Below are 16,029 nucleotides of genomic sequence, written 5' to 3'. Positions count from 1 at the left end.
GGTTACCGCCAGACTTGTAATGAGGCCCGCTGTCCCTATACCTGAATTGTCAAAGAAGCAGCATAGAGTGTGTTCAGAGCGTTGAACCTTTATGCAATGCCACATTACTTATCTGTCCCTCCTTTTTCCTCCACCCTCCATGTTCTCACAGCACACTCACCAACACTAACCGGTAGGCAACTTCCCATTTATTTTCCTACTTGGGAGGAACTTCTGTATTCGGGCAAAACTAGCTTTACGAATTGCTTTTTGACCTGGTTGTGACTTGTTTTCCAGATACACTCACGTTGAAGCAGAATGTCCTTTCATGACCTATGAAGATCTGCTAAGCCGCTTGGAAGACCTGGTTTGTGATGTTGTTGACCGAGTCCTGAGATCGCCCATGGCCAGCTACCTATATGAACTTCATCCCGTAAGTTTACTTCTGATACTGCTTTGAATTTGTGTGCCTGTCAAGCTTATTTAATTAGAAATCTGCCATGCAAATCATTTTTACAGGTGATGCTGTAAAAATGCATAGGTGGTTTTCAATTTGCAGATAGATGGTGCACCATACCTGGTATTGGTCCATATAAGCAGGCATGCAGAACATGGATCAACCTTCAGTATATTGTACCCCATTTCAATTGCCAATGTATGAGGTCTATGGACCCCATAGAAAAACACTTGTTAAGCTATTGTGTTTTTTTTTTAAATATAAAAGTGACATTGGTATTGCTTCTTAGTGCATCTGAGTCCAAGCATTCTTTGAATACTTTCATCTGAGTGAAGGGAGAAGGTGGAAAGTTACTGTGCAAAACAACTTTGCAAGAGTAGCTCTCCATTGTTCTCTTTATTCAGAAAGCTCTTTGATAACAGACTAGATTGCAAAATGTGGTATTGAAGAATATTTTGTTCATTGAGCACTAGCGGAACATCACCTCTTTCCAGAACCAGCAGCAAAGCCAGATATCAAACCTGCGTTGACCAATCCTAACTCTGACCAGGTCTTGGGAACGCATCAGAGCAAGTGGCTACATGGTTTGGCTCCTTCCTGAAAGACAGAACCCAGCAGGTGGTGATTGGGGGCTTCACCTCAGAGTTGATATGTCTAGAGTGTGGGGTGCCACAGGGTTCATCTTTATCCATGCTGATTTTCAACCTGTATGGCCGTCTAGCGCTCAACATCGTGAGGTGGCATGTGTTGAAATTTCACTCTTATGCCGCTGATACACAAATCTACATTGAGATCAAAAACATTGAACACGCATTTAAAAAAATCAATTGCTGTATGGGAGAGATTAATAGGTGGATGGCATGCAACCAGCTTCAGTTAAATGCAGCTAAAACCGAAGTGGTGCCGTTTGGCCCAAAAGGGAAAATGACAGCTGAGAGACAGGTCCCTACCTCTCCGATTCTGGGTGAGGAACATCAGTTTGCCAGCAAAATTAAAAATCTTGGCTGTATATGGCAAGAGAACCTGGGCATTGAAGCACAGGTAGAAGCCAAGGTCAAGGCTGTATATCATTCACTGCGGCTATTGAGGAATGTTCTTCCCTTCATTCCTGTGGAAGATAATGCAGTGTAACAGCTTGATGGCAGGGATTCCATCAAAGCAAGTGTATAGATTACAGAAGGCCCAGAATGCAGCAATTAGATTGATTGGACATTTGAGGAAGAGGGACAATCTATCTGCCTTGCGTAGATCTCTTCACTGGTTAAAGGTGGAGAACTGAATTAAATTCAAAGTGGCCTGCCTAATGTACAAGTGCTTTAATGGACTAGCCCCCCACTATCTCACTGTTAAAATCTGCCCCTATCATCCAAGTAGAGATCTACGCTCTGGAGACAAATTAATGGTGAGTGTACCACGCTCCAAATTGGTATCGAGAGGAGACAGGAGATTTGGGGTTTTTGGCCCCAAATTGTGGAACCAGCTTCCCATGGAAATTGGAGCATGCCAATTGTTGGAGCGGTTCAGAAAGATTCTAAAAACGAATCCGTTTAGATAAATGGCCTTAAGCATAGATCACACAATGTTCTGTTATGGTTAGACGGCAAACTGACGATCCTGGCAAGCAATGACCGGTAAGGCGTTGAAAGAGTGAAAAGACAAATTAGCGGCCGGTAGGCCCCCAACTAAATCCCCCAACTAAATCCCCCTCGACGACTGTCCACAAAGGAAAAAATCTAAAAAGTGCTCTCGATCCAGGAGTGGGTCGCATCATTCTTCTTCTTCAAAGAAGATGAAGAAAACGCCATAAGTCACGTTCCACCTCTTACTCCGATACTTCTGCTGAATGGGAGGCATTCAGACAGGACATTTTGAAAATTTCCGAGAAGGCCTCTCCTCCTCGAAAGAGAAGACCAAGAGTCATGCTCCTGTCGCACCGTTGAAGGCCGTCGAGGGGAGAACTAAGCCAAAATCTCACGCGTCTTCGAGCCCGGGTCCCAGGCTAGAAACCCCATGAGAACCTTCGAGGTCTCATCTCGACGAGAAATCGTCAAAGACTCTATCGAATCAGGGATCGAGCCCCTCCAGGGCTTCCATAAAGTCTTTGAAGACATTGGCACCATTAGCGTCCAAACCATCGATGCCATCGGGGTTGAGACCATCAACGCCTTTGCCCTCTAAACCTTACATTGTCACTAAGGAGGTTGAGAAATTATTTAAACCTTTACAGAGGAAGGATTTATTCAAGTCTTTGTCTTCAATTTATGAAGGACATAAACCTTCAGACCCAAACTTCATTCTCCAAACCTACTTGCTTTGGCGTATGGTACGCCAAACGTCCCAGAAGTCCTGATCTCGGAAGAGTCTGGGCTAAATGTTTTATATGAAACCCTTCAGTCAGCTAGTGGGGTTGACGCTTCACCAGAACTGGAGTTTGGTAAACCGGACCTGGCAGAACACGACGATACCCCATACACACATCTTATGTCTAGTGTAATGGGGTTTCTAGGATGGGGCAGGCTGCTCACTTATTTGAGCAAGATGACCTGACGATATTCTTGATAAGGGACCTCAGAAGGATGCGGTGCTCCCTTTTCCCATTGCCCTGCAAAAAAGGGTAAAGGCCAACTGGGAACACCTGAGGCAAGTCCAGCGGTGAATAAGAACCTCACAGAAAGTACAGGACATCCAGTAGCAATCCTGACTATTTGTCCAAACATCCTACACCAGAGAGCCTGGTAGTTCAGGCTGCAACCTCTACCTCTAAACAAGCAGCTTATCCAACAATTCCCCTAGACAGGGATGATAAGCGTTTTGACGCTTGGTCAAGGAAAGTGTTTTCTGTTGGGAGCATGGCTCTTAAATCTGCAACTGCCACTTGTGCCATAGCTAAATTTATTTGTATAGCCATGGCGGCTGAGCTTATTCCCGAAGGGGATAAAGACTGCTTCCCGAATATTGTAAGAGACGGAAAGGAGTTATGTGCGAGTCTCTTCAGTCAGGACTGGACTCTGCTGACAGTATCAGTAGAGCCATGGTGGCAAGCACAGTAATACGCCGGTTTGTGTGTTTGAGGAAGTCAGGATTTGCACCGGACGTGCAGTCCAGACTCCTCAACATGCCCTTTGACGGCCCCAACTGTTTAGCAGCAAGGCTGATGAAAGCCTAAAGAAGCTGCAGACCTCAAAGTTGGCAGCCAAATCCCTTGGTGCTGCTATCTAACAACCACAACCTTCTCTGCCTAGCGGATCATCTTGGAGGGGTAGGTCCTGTTGTTTCTACTCCGCAATTGGTAAAGCGATAGGACTGGTAAGTTAAAGAGGACAAAGATTCCCTCGTAGTGGATGAGAGAGGGGGTGCCAAGTCCGCCCAAGCAGTGGCTACTTTGCCATCAGTCGCTCTTCAGCCGCCTCAAAACCTCTCGGAGGCCTTGACCCACAAAACCCAGATGGGAGGCAGAATCTCAGATGCATGGGCTTTGGAAACGGTAGCCTAGGGTTACTTTTTAAGAACCACTTGTTCAAAGTTCCGGATCCGTTTCTTGTGCAGGACATTTTTGAGCCTGCTTGAGAAAGGTGCTGTAGAACCAGTACCTGTAGCGGAAAGGCACAAAGGGTAGTACTCTCCATATTTCCTAATCCCCAAAAAGGACGGAGGATTGGGACCCATCAGGACGAGGTCAAGATGTTCACACTTTCTCAAATCCTTCAGGCACTCCAGCTCCATGATTGGATGGTATCATTGGACCTTCAGGATGCTTACTTTCATGTGCCAATCCATCACAAGCGCAGAGTACCTGAGGTTCACCGTTAGTGGTTCTCTATCGGTTTCAAGTGCTGCCATTCGGGCTGATCTCCGCCTGAGGGTTTTCACCAAGTTGATAGCGGTGGTGGCAGCGAGTCTCAGGAGAGGGGGGGGATTCACGTCTACCCCTGCATGGACGTTTGGCGGATCAGGGCTTGTTCTTCCAAACGGGCCCTGTAACATCTCAGTATAACCTGCCACTCTCTCCACAGACTGGGCTTCTCCCTCAATTACCAGAAGTCCCACATGATACCATCTCAAAAACTCAATTCATCGAAGCAGTACTGGATGCATCCTTGGAAAAAGCCTCTCCACCCGAGGTGAGGACTCAACACATTCTGCAGATGGTCACCAAATTCCAGAGTGCCCAGCGTCTTCCAGCCCAGCCGTCGACTTTTTGAGGTTGCTCAGCCTCATGTGATCCTGCATTTTCCTGGTTCCACAGGCTCTCCTGAGAATGAGATCCCTCCAATGGGCTCTCGGGATATAGTGGTCTCAATTTCTCAGGCAAGATGTCAGACCTTCTTCAGGTTCCAAGCAGAGTTGCACAGGATCTCCTGTGGGGAGCCTGCAAGGACAACATACTGAAGGGAGAATCTTTTTGGCAACCGTGGCCGGAGATAACAGTAGTGACGGATGCCTCACTCACAGGGTGGGGAGCACATGTCAACGATCTGACAATCAGTGGTCTTGGTCTCCATCGGAGTCTAAACTACACATCAATCTTTTGGAGCTGAGGGCAATCAGACTATCGTTGAAGATCTATTTGCCCTCTGTACAGGGAAAGAATGTCCTGACAATAATGGACAACGCAGTGGCCATGTACTACGATGGCACAGGGGGTTCTGCTGAGAGACACCCTTCTACTAGCCCTCTGCTTCCACGCAGATCACCTTTAACAGTCTGTGGCCATGCATGCAGGGCATAGTAAGCGCAGGAAGCCAGAAATGCTTTGTGTATTGCCTATTCGGATATGCATTCTTTGTGACGTCGCCCAAGATTGTCTTTCTGTTAAAGGTGTCTTTCTAGAGATGCTACCAAGTTGCTGTTACGAATTCTCTGTATTTGGTAACCACTGAAATTTACAATAATAGTTTTGAACTCTGACATTTTAGTGTTTTGGTGATCTGGTTTTTGGAATGCTCTTCTCCCTGAAATTGTATTCTTAGTAAGACTGTATTTGGATAGTTATTCATTGTTTTAGCATAGGAAATTGTTTTCAGTGCTTTTAGAATGTTTGAATTTGTATTTCAGTCTTTTTTTTGTCTGTATTTAATTGTATATGCTGTATTATACAGTGCCCTAAGTTGTCCACACTTTATGAACAAATTGTAATAAATAAATAAAAGTGCCTTTTTTAACACCAGTGAGACATCTGATGTAGTTGGTGTTTTTCCCCCAAGCTCGCTATATTTATTTTTCAGTCTTGTTAGTCTGCAATAAACAAATCAAGGCCTTTAGTGTCAGTGTTTATTTATTCCTCTTGTTTAACAGTCCTCATAGTCCTCCTAGAAGTTGGCATGCTTTATTAGGCACTTATAATTCTGAGCGGATACTAAAAAGGATGAACAATAGTAAAAGCATGTACTCAATTTTAAATAAATGCAAGAGTAATATGCTAGAGAGTGCCTCCCTGTGCATTTCCATGGGGTACAGTGCTTTAATGTGTACATTACATTAAGTTGTGAATTACTGTAATTGGAAATTATTTCTTATTCCTTCAAGTTCCTGAAATCTAGGTAATAGTTTCACAAATGTAATTATTTTCTGAGAAAATGCCATTCTATCATTGCAGGAGTTTAAACCCCCCAAACGTCCTTTCCGACGAATGGATTACACAGAGGCTATTGCTTGGTTGAAAGAGCATGATGTCAAAAAAGATGATGGCACGCACTATGAGTTTGGTGAGGTATGTACCGATGGCTGATTGTTCATTTGTTGCATGAAAAAAGTAGGTAAAACCTTATGAATGACACGGGTACACAGTTTAAGGGGCTTGATGTTAATGGTAAAACGGGGTATTTGCAAAATGCTGCTCATTTTACCTCTGTCCCCATTACAGGTTAGGAGGTATATGTACATGTTTATACTGCAGAGGTTAATGTAGACCATTTACAAGGTGGATTTTCATCTTAAAAGTGCACCAATATTTATCTCCAGTTTTTGAAAGTTCTTTTGCTGAATAGTAGGGAAGCATACAATACAAGGGAAATGTATCATTTAATGTGGATATAGGAACAGGATGAGAAATGGGCATGTCATATGCCCAGCCTCTCGCCACCCACTTTTCCCAAATAATTAAAAAAAGGGAATGTATACTTTTATGCTTTAAAAAATGTACACAACTATTGCTGTTCACTATCCTTTTTCACCATCAAAGTGAGGGTGGAAATGGATAGAAATAAAATATAAAGATCCAGCAAATGAAGTATTCCAGCAATACCACTACAGTTACCACTGCTAAAGCTATAATTTGCCAGGATTTCATGAATACTACTGTAGGTGGTGGTAATTACTATCTGGGTGGTAATTACTATCCGTGCTGAAGAAAACATGTGGCCTCAGCTTTTCTTTTCTTTTCTTTTTTTTTTTTTTTATAATAAAAAGAGCTTAACTAGCTCATGAATAAGCAAGTGAAGAGCGACACGAAAGCACAGTAAAGTCTCTCAATTTTGTATTCATGTCTAGGTCTGCTATACAAAAGGTATATTCATGAATGCAGAGCACTTGTTTGTGGTAAAAATGCTAAATATTTTACACCCCACAAAACCCCTCTTTTGCAAAGTAAAGTTAATTTTGTGTGGATAAGTCTGATTTATTACTTTGTTTTATACTGAAAAAGAAATCTACCATGCTTGGAATAAATAAACCAAAATGTTGACTTGTACCTCTGACATGAATTAGTGTACTTCTGCAGCTAAAATAAGCTGTGAAGCCCCTAAATTGGGCATTTGACAAGCAAGCTGTATACAGAATAACTGGGTGGTTAGAATTAATTACAGCATATAAGAGTCCCCAAGAATACATCCTTAGGCACACAATTTGAAACGGGCGAAACAACCCCTCTGCAACTCTTTGATTAAAACCTGGCATTACAGACCCCCGTAGGGCCAGCTACCTGGAAGCAGCACAGGAGACTTTGAACAAGAGACACACTTACTTTTTGGTTGGAAACAGCCCACCGCTTTGAGCTTGCCCAATTTTTTGTAACGATTCCCAAATATATGGTATTTTGAATTATAGATGAGTCTTTGTTTCATTCTGGATTCACTGAATTTGTCTCAGAAAATGTGTCTCAGTTCCTGGGATTGATGTCAAGTCCCTGAAACTCAAGGTCAAACCCTGTGAGTTGCAAGATGTTGTCCTTATGAACTTGCACATATAGCCTCCCCCCCCCCCCTTGCCCAAAGTAGATGGGTCTTGATAATCTCCTACTTGAGCAGACACCAGGAACTCTGTACCATGCATTGGGCTAGGGATTCACCACATAAATAACACATTGCTCATTTCACCTTACTTGGGACATGAGATGAGACTCGGCATGAACAAATGCATCACCTCTATTGTGGCTGTCGGCTGACTCAGACAATGTGGAACAACTGTGGCACAAAGTCACTTTTTCCTGACCCATTGAGGCAATGAGGAACTGTTGCTGTAAATTGACCCATTATGCCCCACGCTCCCATCTTGTCCTGAAAATCTCTAAGCAGAGACCAGGGCTTCTTTACAATGTAAATGGTTGGGAGGACACTCCACAAGCAGACACACAGCTAGTTACTTCTGACTAAGGGAATGTAAAGAGGCCCCTCCGTAGGATCAGAAGAAAAATGTCATGTTTCTTGCAATGAGGGATAACTTTAAAAATATTTATACTCAGTATTATGCAATATAACAATTTTGAGATTTCTGGGAGGACCCTTGGCTTGTATGGGGCTTGACAACTCGCACCTCACAGAACTGCTCACAGCAGCGGGAAGCGTTGCAGTATAGGGGGTTTGGGCACCATAGCAGGGTATTTTCCAGCAAAGTCAATAAATGGGGACCACACTGAGATGTACCCGCATATCGGCCCTTACATATAGTTGCGATTTTGCCCGCCACCAATATGTTCCAGGACCTGACCAACCACATCTGTGCTAGCGGCCCCTCAGGTGTTTTGTCTTCCATGTCCGCGCTATGACTAACTTTGCCGCCAGCAGGAGATATCCACTCAAGGTTGCCATTGAACCAGTTAAGGGGACCGAAAACCCCCGCCCCCCCACAGTGTCCCGCAGGATTACCATCCGCGGATCTGCGGGAAGGGTCAGCCCTGTGATGTCCTTTTTATCCTTGCCAACACCTCCTTCCAGTATAGTTCCACCTTGGGGCATTTCCACACCATATGAAACAAGGTGCCCACCTCACCCCCCCCCCCCGCCAACAGGTGGCTGAGTAACTTCCCTACCATGTGGTGTAGGCTCTCGGGGTTACGTACCACCTGTAGTAAAATGTATAGGAGCACTCTGTCTGTTACACACCTGGAGGACTTAAGCATCCGTTCCCATATTCGTAGCCACACCTCTTCATCTATGGGCCACCGCAAATCCTCTTCCCATTTGGTCATATACGGCAGGCGTAACACAGGGTCACCTGGGTCCAGACGTTTATACAGCTTTGATATCTTCCCCCTCACAGTGCCATCCTGTAGTGTTAGCTCTAAAGCAGAGAGGGTTCACGTGGCCCCCACATTTATGCTTGGGTGGGAAGCCCAGTGCCTCAATTGGGAATATCTGAAGCGTTACTTTTCTTGTATATTGAAGGTGGGTTTACATTCTTCGAATGTGAAAGGCTTCTTGTCTCTGTATAGTTGTCGTATGTATTTCAGCCCACCCTCTTTCCACATGTGAAACTACCCTCACCCCCATTATCACTCCCGGGGCAAAAACCTGGGTTATTCCAAACAGGTGTGAGAGGCCCTATCCCTCTCTTTATACCCCATCTACGAAATGCCCTTCCAATGTAATAGAGCATGCACTTGGTCATTGCCAATAGGGAGAAGCCCCCTTCCTGTCCCAGGGAACCCGAATCCACATAAGGTAGTCCTGCCAGATGAACCGGTGACTGGGCCTGCTCAATGATTTTCCATTTTGGGGGCGAGGTCTGGCCATACCACGTGAAGGCGTGTGAGATCTGAGCAGCTAGGTTGCAACGGAGCACCTCTGGGACCCACAGACCTCCCACCCTAGAAGCCCATTTTATTATTATTATTTTATGGTTTCTTTTCTTCTAGCTATTGCAACTCCACAGATGATTTCTACAGGTCTGTGCTAAGTGAAAGAATGAGGGCTAATGCAAAATTGTCCATAAAGAGGTTGGACCACGGCTGCAAAATAATACGGACTGTCGAAATACATAACGGCAATAAAACAGCAGGCCAACGTGTTGCTTCCTTCCACAAATGCACAAACTTCACCTATAGCATTATTGAAAGTTGGCACATTCCGCTAAAACTAAAAACATCATAGTTTGTGGGCAGACTTGTTTATTTAATGTTGCTATCTTATGTTCTTTGTTCAGGATATTCCAGAAGCTCCTGAGAGACTGATGACTGATGCTATTAATGAACCCATCCTGCTGTGCCGGTTCCCTGCAGAGATTAAATCTTTCTACATGCAGCGATGCCCAGAGGATCAGCGCCTCACAGAGTCGGTTAGTTCATGATGCAAAAAGCAGTACATTCTTTAGACTGATGGTAAACTGGTTTATCCCACTTTTGTTTGATGACCCAGATTCACTTCTCCTCTGTCCCTATCAACATTTGTACATTAATGATTTTCCATGAAAAATGCACTAAATATTATAAATGAAACTATATACTTGATACAGAAATCATCTAATGTTTCATGTTTGCTAAATTAATAAATGCTGGTTCTGCTTTAATATAAAATCAACTAAAGGAAAATAATAAACTGCTGATGTTGAGAGATTGCTTCCATGGTGTAAAAATTGAATTGCAGCTGAATTCGTTCTCATCTGGAAGTCTTTCTTTTTCCTTGAGCACTGAGCACGTTTTGAATAAGATTTGCAGGCCACAATCGGCAGCAGAAAGTTTTGAGGCGCTCATCTACAGACTCGAGCCCTTCAGCGTTAAAGGGATGGTCTAGTAAACATTTTTATTTAAAAAATAGATAGGCAACATAAAAAAAAAGGAGCCTGAGAAACTCGGAAAGAAAAACCGCAGCGTTTTCAAACACAACCGCGTGTGTTTCTGCCTGCTGTGGCTATCACTTTGGGTCTCCGGTGCTCCCAGGGGAGCACCGGAGACCCAAAGTGAAAGCCACAGCAGGCAGAAACAAAACGCGGTTATGTTTACATGCCGCGTAGTGTTTCTACCTGCAGCTGATTTCCCATTTGGGGCTCTCGCGCTCCCCGTGGGGAGCCCGAGAGACCCAAATGGGAAATGCTAAATGCTGCGTTGTCTGCCTAAATCTGCTTTACCATTTGAGGCTCTCGGGCTCCCTGTGGGGAGCCCGAGAACCCCAAATGGGAAAGCAGATTCAGGCAGAAACAACGCGGTTGTTTTCCGCAATGCCACGTTGTTTCTGCCTGAATCTGCTTTCCCGTTTGGGGCTCTCGGGCTCCCCGTGGGGAGCCCGAGATCCCCAAATGGGAAAGCAGATTCAGGCAGAAACAACGCGGTTGTGTTGGAAAACGTTGCGTTTTTTCTTTCCGAGTTTCTCAGGCTCCTCCGAGCCGGAGGAGCCTGAGAAACTTGGAAAGAAAAACCACTGCGTTTTCCAACACAATAACGTTGTATTTGTTTGCGGTCGCTTCAAAGCGACCGCAAACATAAATACAACGTTTTTAAAGCTGCGGTTTTATTTCTAAGTTTTCAGGGCTCCTCCAGCCCGGAAAACTTAGAAAAAAAACGCAGCTAGTGCTTATTTTTTAAAAAAAAATAAATAGCACTTACCGAGATTCAGCTGCAGCTTTCCTGCTCTGGTCTCAGATCCCCGTCCTCCACCTACAGCACTAATGAAGGGAAAGCCACCCAGCGGTAGCTTTTGTTTACTACAGCTGGCTGGCTTTTCCTTCATTAGTGCCGCAAAAGCCAGCACAGGAGGGCCTCCATTTCACAAAATGGATGCGCCCTTGTGCTTGCTTTTGCGAATTTTGAGCTTGAATAGCTCAAAATTTTACATAGGAAGTTTTAAAACGGAGAATGCTAGTATTTTTTTTTATGTTGCCTATCTATTTTTTAAATAAAAATTTTTATTAGATCATCCCTTTAAGAAGACCTTTCTTGTCTACAATGTCTTAATCTATGGCCTCTTGAGATTCACGCTACACCTTCTCTGTAATTTGTATAAAAGATAAGCAAATACTGCTTCATAGCAGTACCTATAATTAGCATTATATTGTTAAACTAAAATAAACTAATGTCAGTTGTACAACATGTTCACTCCCAAGACATATTGCTCTGCAGACAAATCTAAATGTAAATATTAAATGCACAGGGCTAGTACATTAGGAATTAGTTTGTTCCAAGATGACTGAAACTCCATAATGTGCGGTACTGTAGTGGAAAAAAATATACCACTCACAAGTCCGGTGGATTGATGAGCACTTTATTAGTAAATCCGTAGCAGACACATATCCGTAGCAGAGACTTCGGGTCAAGTGACACCCCCCCCTCCTCCTGTGACCTGGTCTTTATGCTCACATGGAGACATGAGTTTCAGCAGCAGAGGGGCGGTCCAAACCTGGCAAGGTCACACTTTGCAACATTATTGCTGCCAGGGAACAAACTCTTAATATTCGGCCTTTCATGCCAGCTGCACTCTGCCATGGTCGTTAGTGTTACCAGTGAAGACAGCATAGCATAATACATTTCTCCAAGGTGAATATACTCCCGAAATGCACACACCGGCTCTGAGGCAGGCGAGAGTCCTTGTAATATGATGACTTCTGCCACCTCAAGCCGCCTTTCAGCAGGAAGGTGAGGGCATAGAATCTACTTAGCTATGAAGTCTGAATAACAAAGGCGAGCATTCTTTCTGGATAGGTAAAGCGCTTCTCTGCTGTGCAGTGAAGTCCTCATCTCTCCTAATACCAGCTAGAGGCAATGGTTTAAACGTGGCGAGTGGCAAACTGAGTATAATGGTACAGAGGGGTACATAATGAGTATGCCTTGTTACTTATTTTTTCTCCACAGCACTTAGACGACCGATATACACCAACCTCGTCTAGCTCTATACCAGATATTTGTGATCTGTACAGCAATTGTTTAACTCCATTCTGATTTAACCATAATTGGACATGGGTCGTTCTATACAAAACTTGCCAAATTATATATTCTGAAACCCATCTTCTTTATTTCTCTTGTAGGTGGATGTTCTAATGCCCAATGTGGGGGAGATTGTTGGAGGCTCGATGCGTATCTGGGACAGTGCGGAACTATTAGAAAGCTATAAGAGAGAAGGAATTGACTCTACTCCTTATTACTGGTATACTGATCAGGTAAGGGAAGTTGCATTTATTCATTGGATTTAGGAAGCCTAACTCTAGGAATGTCAAGTTACATTTTACACTTCAGACACTGCAGCCAAAAAAACCACAGTAAGTGTTGGCAAATCGTTTTGAAGCTTCTCGTGAGGGGACAATGGTTCCCATGTCCAAGTTTGAAACATTGAAAAAGCATACGAGTGCAGATTTATTTTTTTATGGTTCATTTCTCACTTGTTGTTTTTTATGTCTTTTCATTGCAGCGTAAATATGGCACTTGTCCTCACGGTGGATACGGTTTAGGATTGGAGCGATTCTTGACATGGATTCTGAATAGGCACCACATCCGGGACGTGTGCCTTTACCCCCGCTTCGTCCAGCGCTGCAAACCTTAACCCACTTACTACCATTGATTAGAGAAGGGAACCAATTACAAAAGACGTAACATTTACTTGAAGAAGAGCAGTACATTACAAATGTACAATCTGACCATGAACAAGCGGACATATGCGTACTCATTTTTCTTACTGTTATCTGTGAACTGTACATTTGCTAGACAATATTTTGTCTTTGCATCTCCATTTATTTTCCCATTTTGCAGCAAATGTGTTGGAATTGGGCCCAAGTACTTTTGACAGCATCTTACATGTTGATTGAGTCTTGAAGGCATTTATGTAAGTCATTGAATACTTTTAAATCAGTGAAAATAACGTTCACTGCTCAACTCATTGGCTTTCAAGAACCAGTATGCATATATTGATGGCAAGTAATTCTGTATGCATTTCATTTAAGCATGTTGGGAAATGCACTTTTTTCAGGGATGTACATTTTTTTAATTTAAATGTCAGCTCTGTATAAAAGATTTGTTTAATGAATGAACAGAAAGATGATTGTCTCATAGTTTCACATTTCCAGTTCTCATTACCAGTCAACCACGAAGAAAATGGTCAATCAAGAAAACGACAGTGGGAAAATGGCCCTTTGATCTTTTCCTAATGGAACACACGTTTTAACTAAATGTCATTTTTAATTGCGAAGCAAAACAAAATGTCCCTTTTCTTGTCAACGACTGGCTGCCACATAGATGGAACGTTTGATTTTAGGATTGAAACTGATTATGGATATTGCCTTTAAATTTGAATCTAATATTTTCATGTCATTGACAGTATGTACCTTTCCATTTACCAGCTCTGCTAATTGAAATAGTAAATCATAGCATATTGAATCTGGTTTCATGAGCTATTGAAAAATGTGATGTGTAACTTGATTCTGTTCTAAAATGGCATCCTCCACAGAAAGTATGTTATGTTGTCACCCTCCATATCAAAATACTTAATTATATAATAGGCAAACATGTGCTCTTTGTCACTGGTAGGTGGTACACGAGCATTTTTTTATAGACTGAATTGCAGAAGGATATTTATACTGGATTCCCATGCTTCTCTGATCTTGAGAGAATAGATGATTTACGGGTGTTGTAATAAAACAAGGGACCTATTTGTGAGCATCTTATGAAACTAGTAAAATATATTAAATTTAAAAACCTGAGCTTTAAATAATTATTTACCTAATGTAAAATAATTTTCAATAATTAATGTATGAAACGAAAGGTGTTTATTTTACATATTCATTACTTAATATTTGTTTCAAAAGTCTGCTTTGTTTTGGAAACGTTAAGTTTCTTTATGGCCTTATGTTCTTGTTTCATTATTTCTCAAAAGTTAACAAAGGTATTTCAACACAAGAAAAAAGAGGGAAAATGGCTGCTATTCGGGCAGCTGATGTGTGAGCTAATGCATGAACGACACCTTTGTATGAGTGAAGCCATGTAATTAGTCACGGTTACTCTGCAACTCTCCAGCTGGAAAGAACATGTGAGCTAGCCGGAATTCATATTCTCATTGGCTTATCAACAACCTGGGGATATGATAGCCCTCAGGAGGGTTAGGTTCATTATACCTTTTCTTGCCCTTTTTCCAGCTGCGTACGTTTTCATAACTTGCAAACCATGAACTTCATTGATGCCTTCAAAGCCTTTGCATTTTCATTGGGCGACTGATGTGTGGTGGGCAGAGGTCCAATTGATTTTCCCTCTGGCTCTCCATCCATGTTGTGTGGTGGGCTGAGGTCTGTAAAGAAACATAAAGGTGTCACACGCTAGTCCCTGGGGATCTGTCATCCAGGTGTGGCCAGGACACGGAGGATCACCTGGATGGTGGGTCCTCATAAGGAAGGGGGTACTGTGTCTCACCTGTCGGTATCCCACTTCCTCTCTACAACACCTTTTCCCCATCATACCCTGTGGGATTTTCAGGGGCTATATTCTCCCAACCCCCCTTTCCGACACAAACACTTACTTACACATTGAAAGACAATGGTCTAACACCAGGGCCTTTTACCTGACATGTCCCAACAAAGGGGTCAGGCAGAGTCAGGCAATTGACAATTACACACACCTGGCGGCACTGTCCCTTCCCCACAGGGATAAAAGGTGGAGCATGAGAGCACACTTTGAGCAAGGCAAACGCATGAGGGGGCAGCTGTTCTAGGATGGCAGTTCAAGAGGAGGAGAAAGGCGGTGAGACCGAAAAGGACGACAAGGAGGGAAGTACCCTTGCCCTTTTCGACCCAGACCCACGAAGCCTCCGTAAGAGGAATCGTAAGACCAGGAACTACAGCAAGCGTGTGTTGAAACAGATGTCAATGGTGTACGGAGTCCTCCCACACTTATAACCAAGGCGGAGGGAGGCGCTTGATACTGTGGTAACGCTTTTGACTCCAGAGACAAGGAAAGCCAAGGAGTTCAGTACAAAGGAGTTCAGTGCAGCCGGTGAGTCAGAGGGAACAGATTATAGACCAAGCTGTGTTGAACGACGGTTTCAAACGGCAGCATGATTTGAACAAAGGAAATACCTGTTACTGAACTTTTAAAACGCTGGGAGAGACCAGCGGCAGAGTGGTCCGGCAGCACGTGGGCGCTTATTTGAAAGACTCTGATTGGTCCCCCTTTTTTATTTTTTTATTATAAATACCAGGAGGCCCTTGGAGAGCCCGACGTAGGAGGTCAAAGTGGTCATACAAGGGTCGAGTAAAATCCCTTGTACAGTCGAAAGTCTTTGACCCGTAACCAAGAGGAAAGCTAAGGGAACTGAATCCTGCAGTGTGAGAAAGAAAAGCGAACTGTGTATCTCAACCAATACCTGGCACTCCTTGCCCACCGCATTGCCGCTCTCTGCCCCAATTTTCAGTGCTATGCGGATGATACCCAGCTCATTTTCAGGCTACCCTCGGCCCCCTCTCTCCCTCCC

General features: G+C 43.6%; 1 protein-coding gene across 1 annotated transcript; it reads left to right on the top strand.

The window, feature by feature from the left end:
* The first annotated feature begins 246 nt into the window (after positions 1 to 246).
* Positions 247 to 14,264, top strand: LOC138511393 (asparagine--tRNA ligase, cytoplasmic-like). The gene is made up of 5 exons (XM_069627040.1): positions 247 to 412; positions 6,033 to 6,146; positions 9,794 to 9,925; positions 12,605 to 12,736; positions 12,985 to 14,264. Exons 1-5 carry the CDS (start codon positions 308 to 310, stop codon positions 13,114 to 13,116), a joined length of 615 nt encoding a protein of 204 aa, XP_069483141.1. The 5' UTR covers positions 247 to 307; the 3' UTR covers positions 13,117 to 14,264.
* The last annotated feature ends 1,765 nt before the right edge of the window (positions 14,265 to 16,029 follow it).

The sequence above is a fragment of the Ambystoma mexicanum genome, chromosome 6p, assembly GCF_040938575.1.
Source record: "Ambystoma mexicanum isolate Mex_15411 chromosome 6p, UKY_AmexF1_1, whole genome shotgun sequence".
Classification (NCBI taxonomy): Eukaryota; Metazoa; Chordata; class Amphibia; order Caudata; family Ambystomatidae; genus Ambystoma; species Ambystoma mexicanum.
Note: the sequence above shows the minus strand (reverse complement) of the source record. Positions and strands in the feature narration are given on the sequence as shown.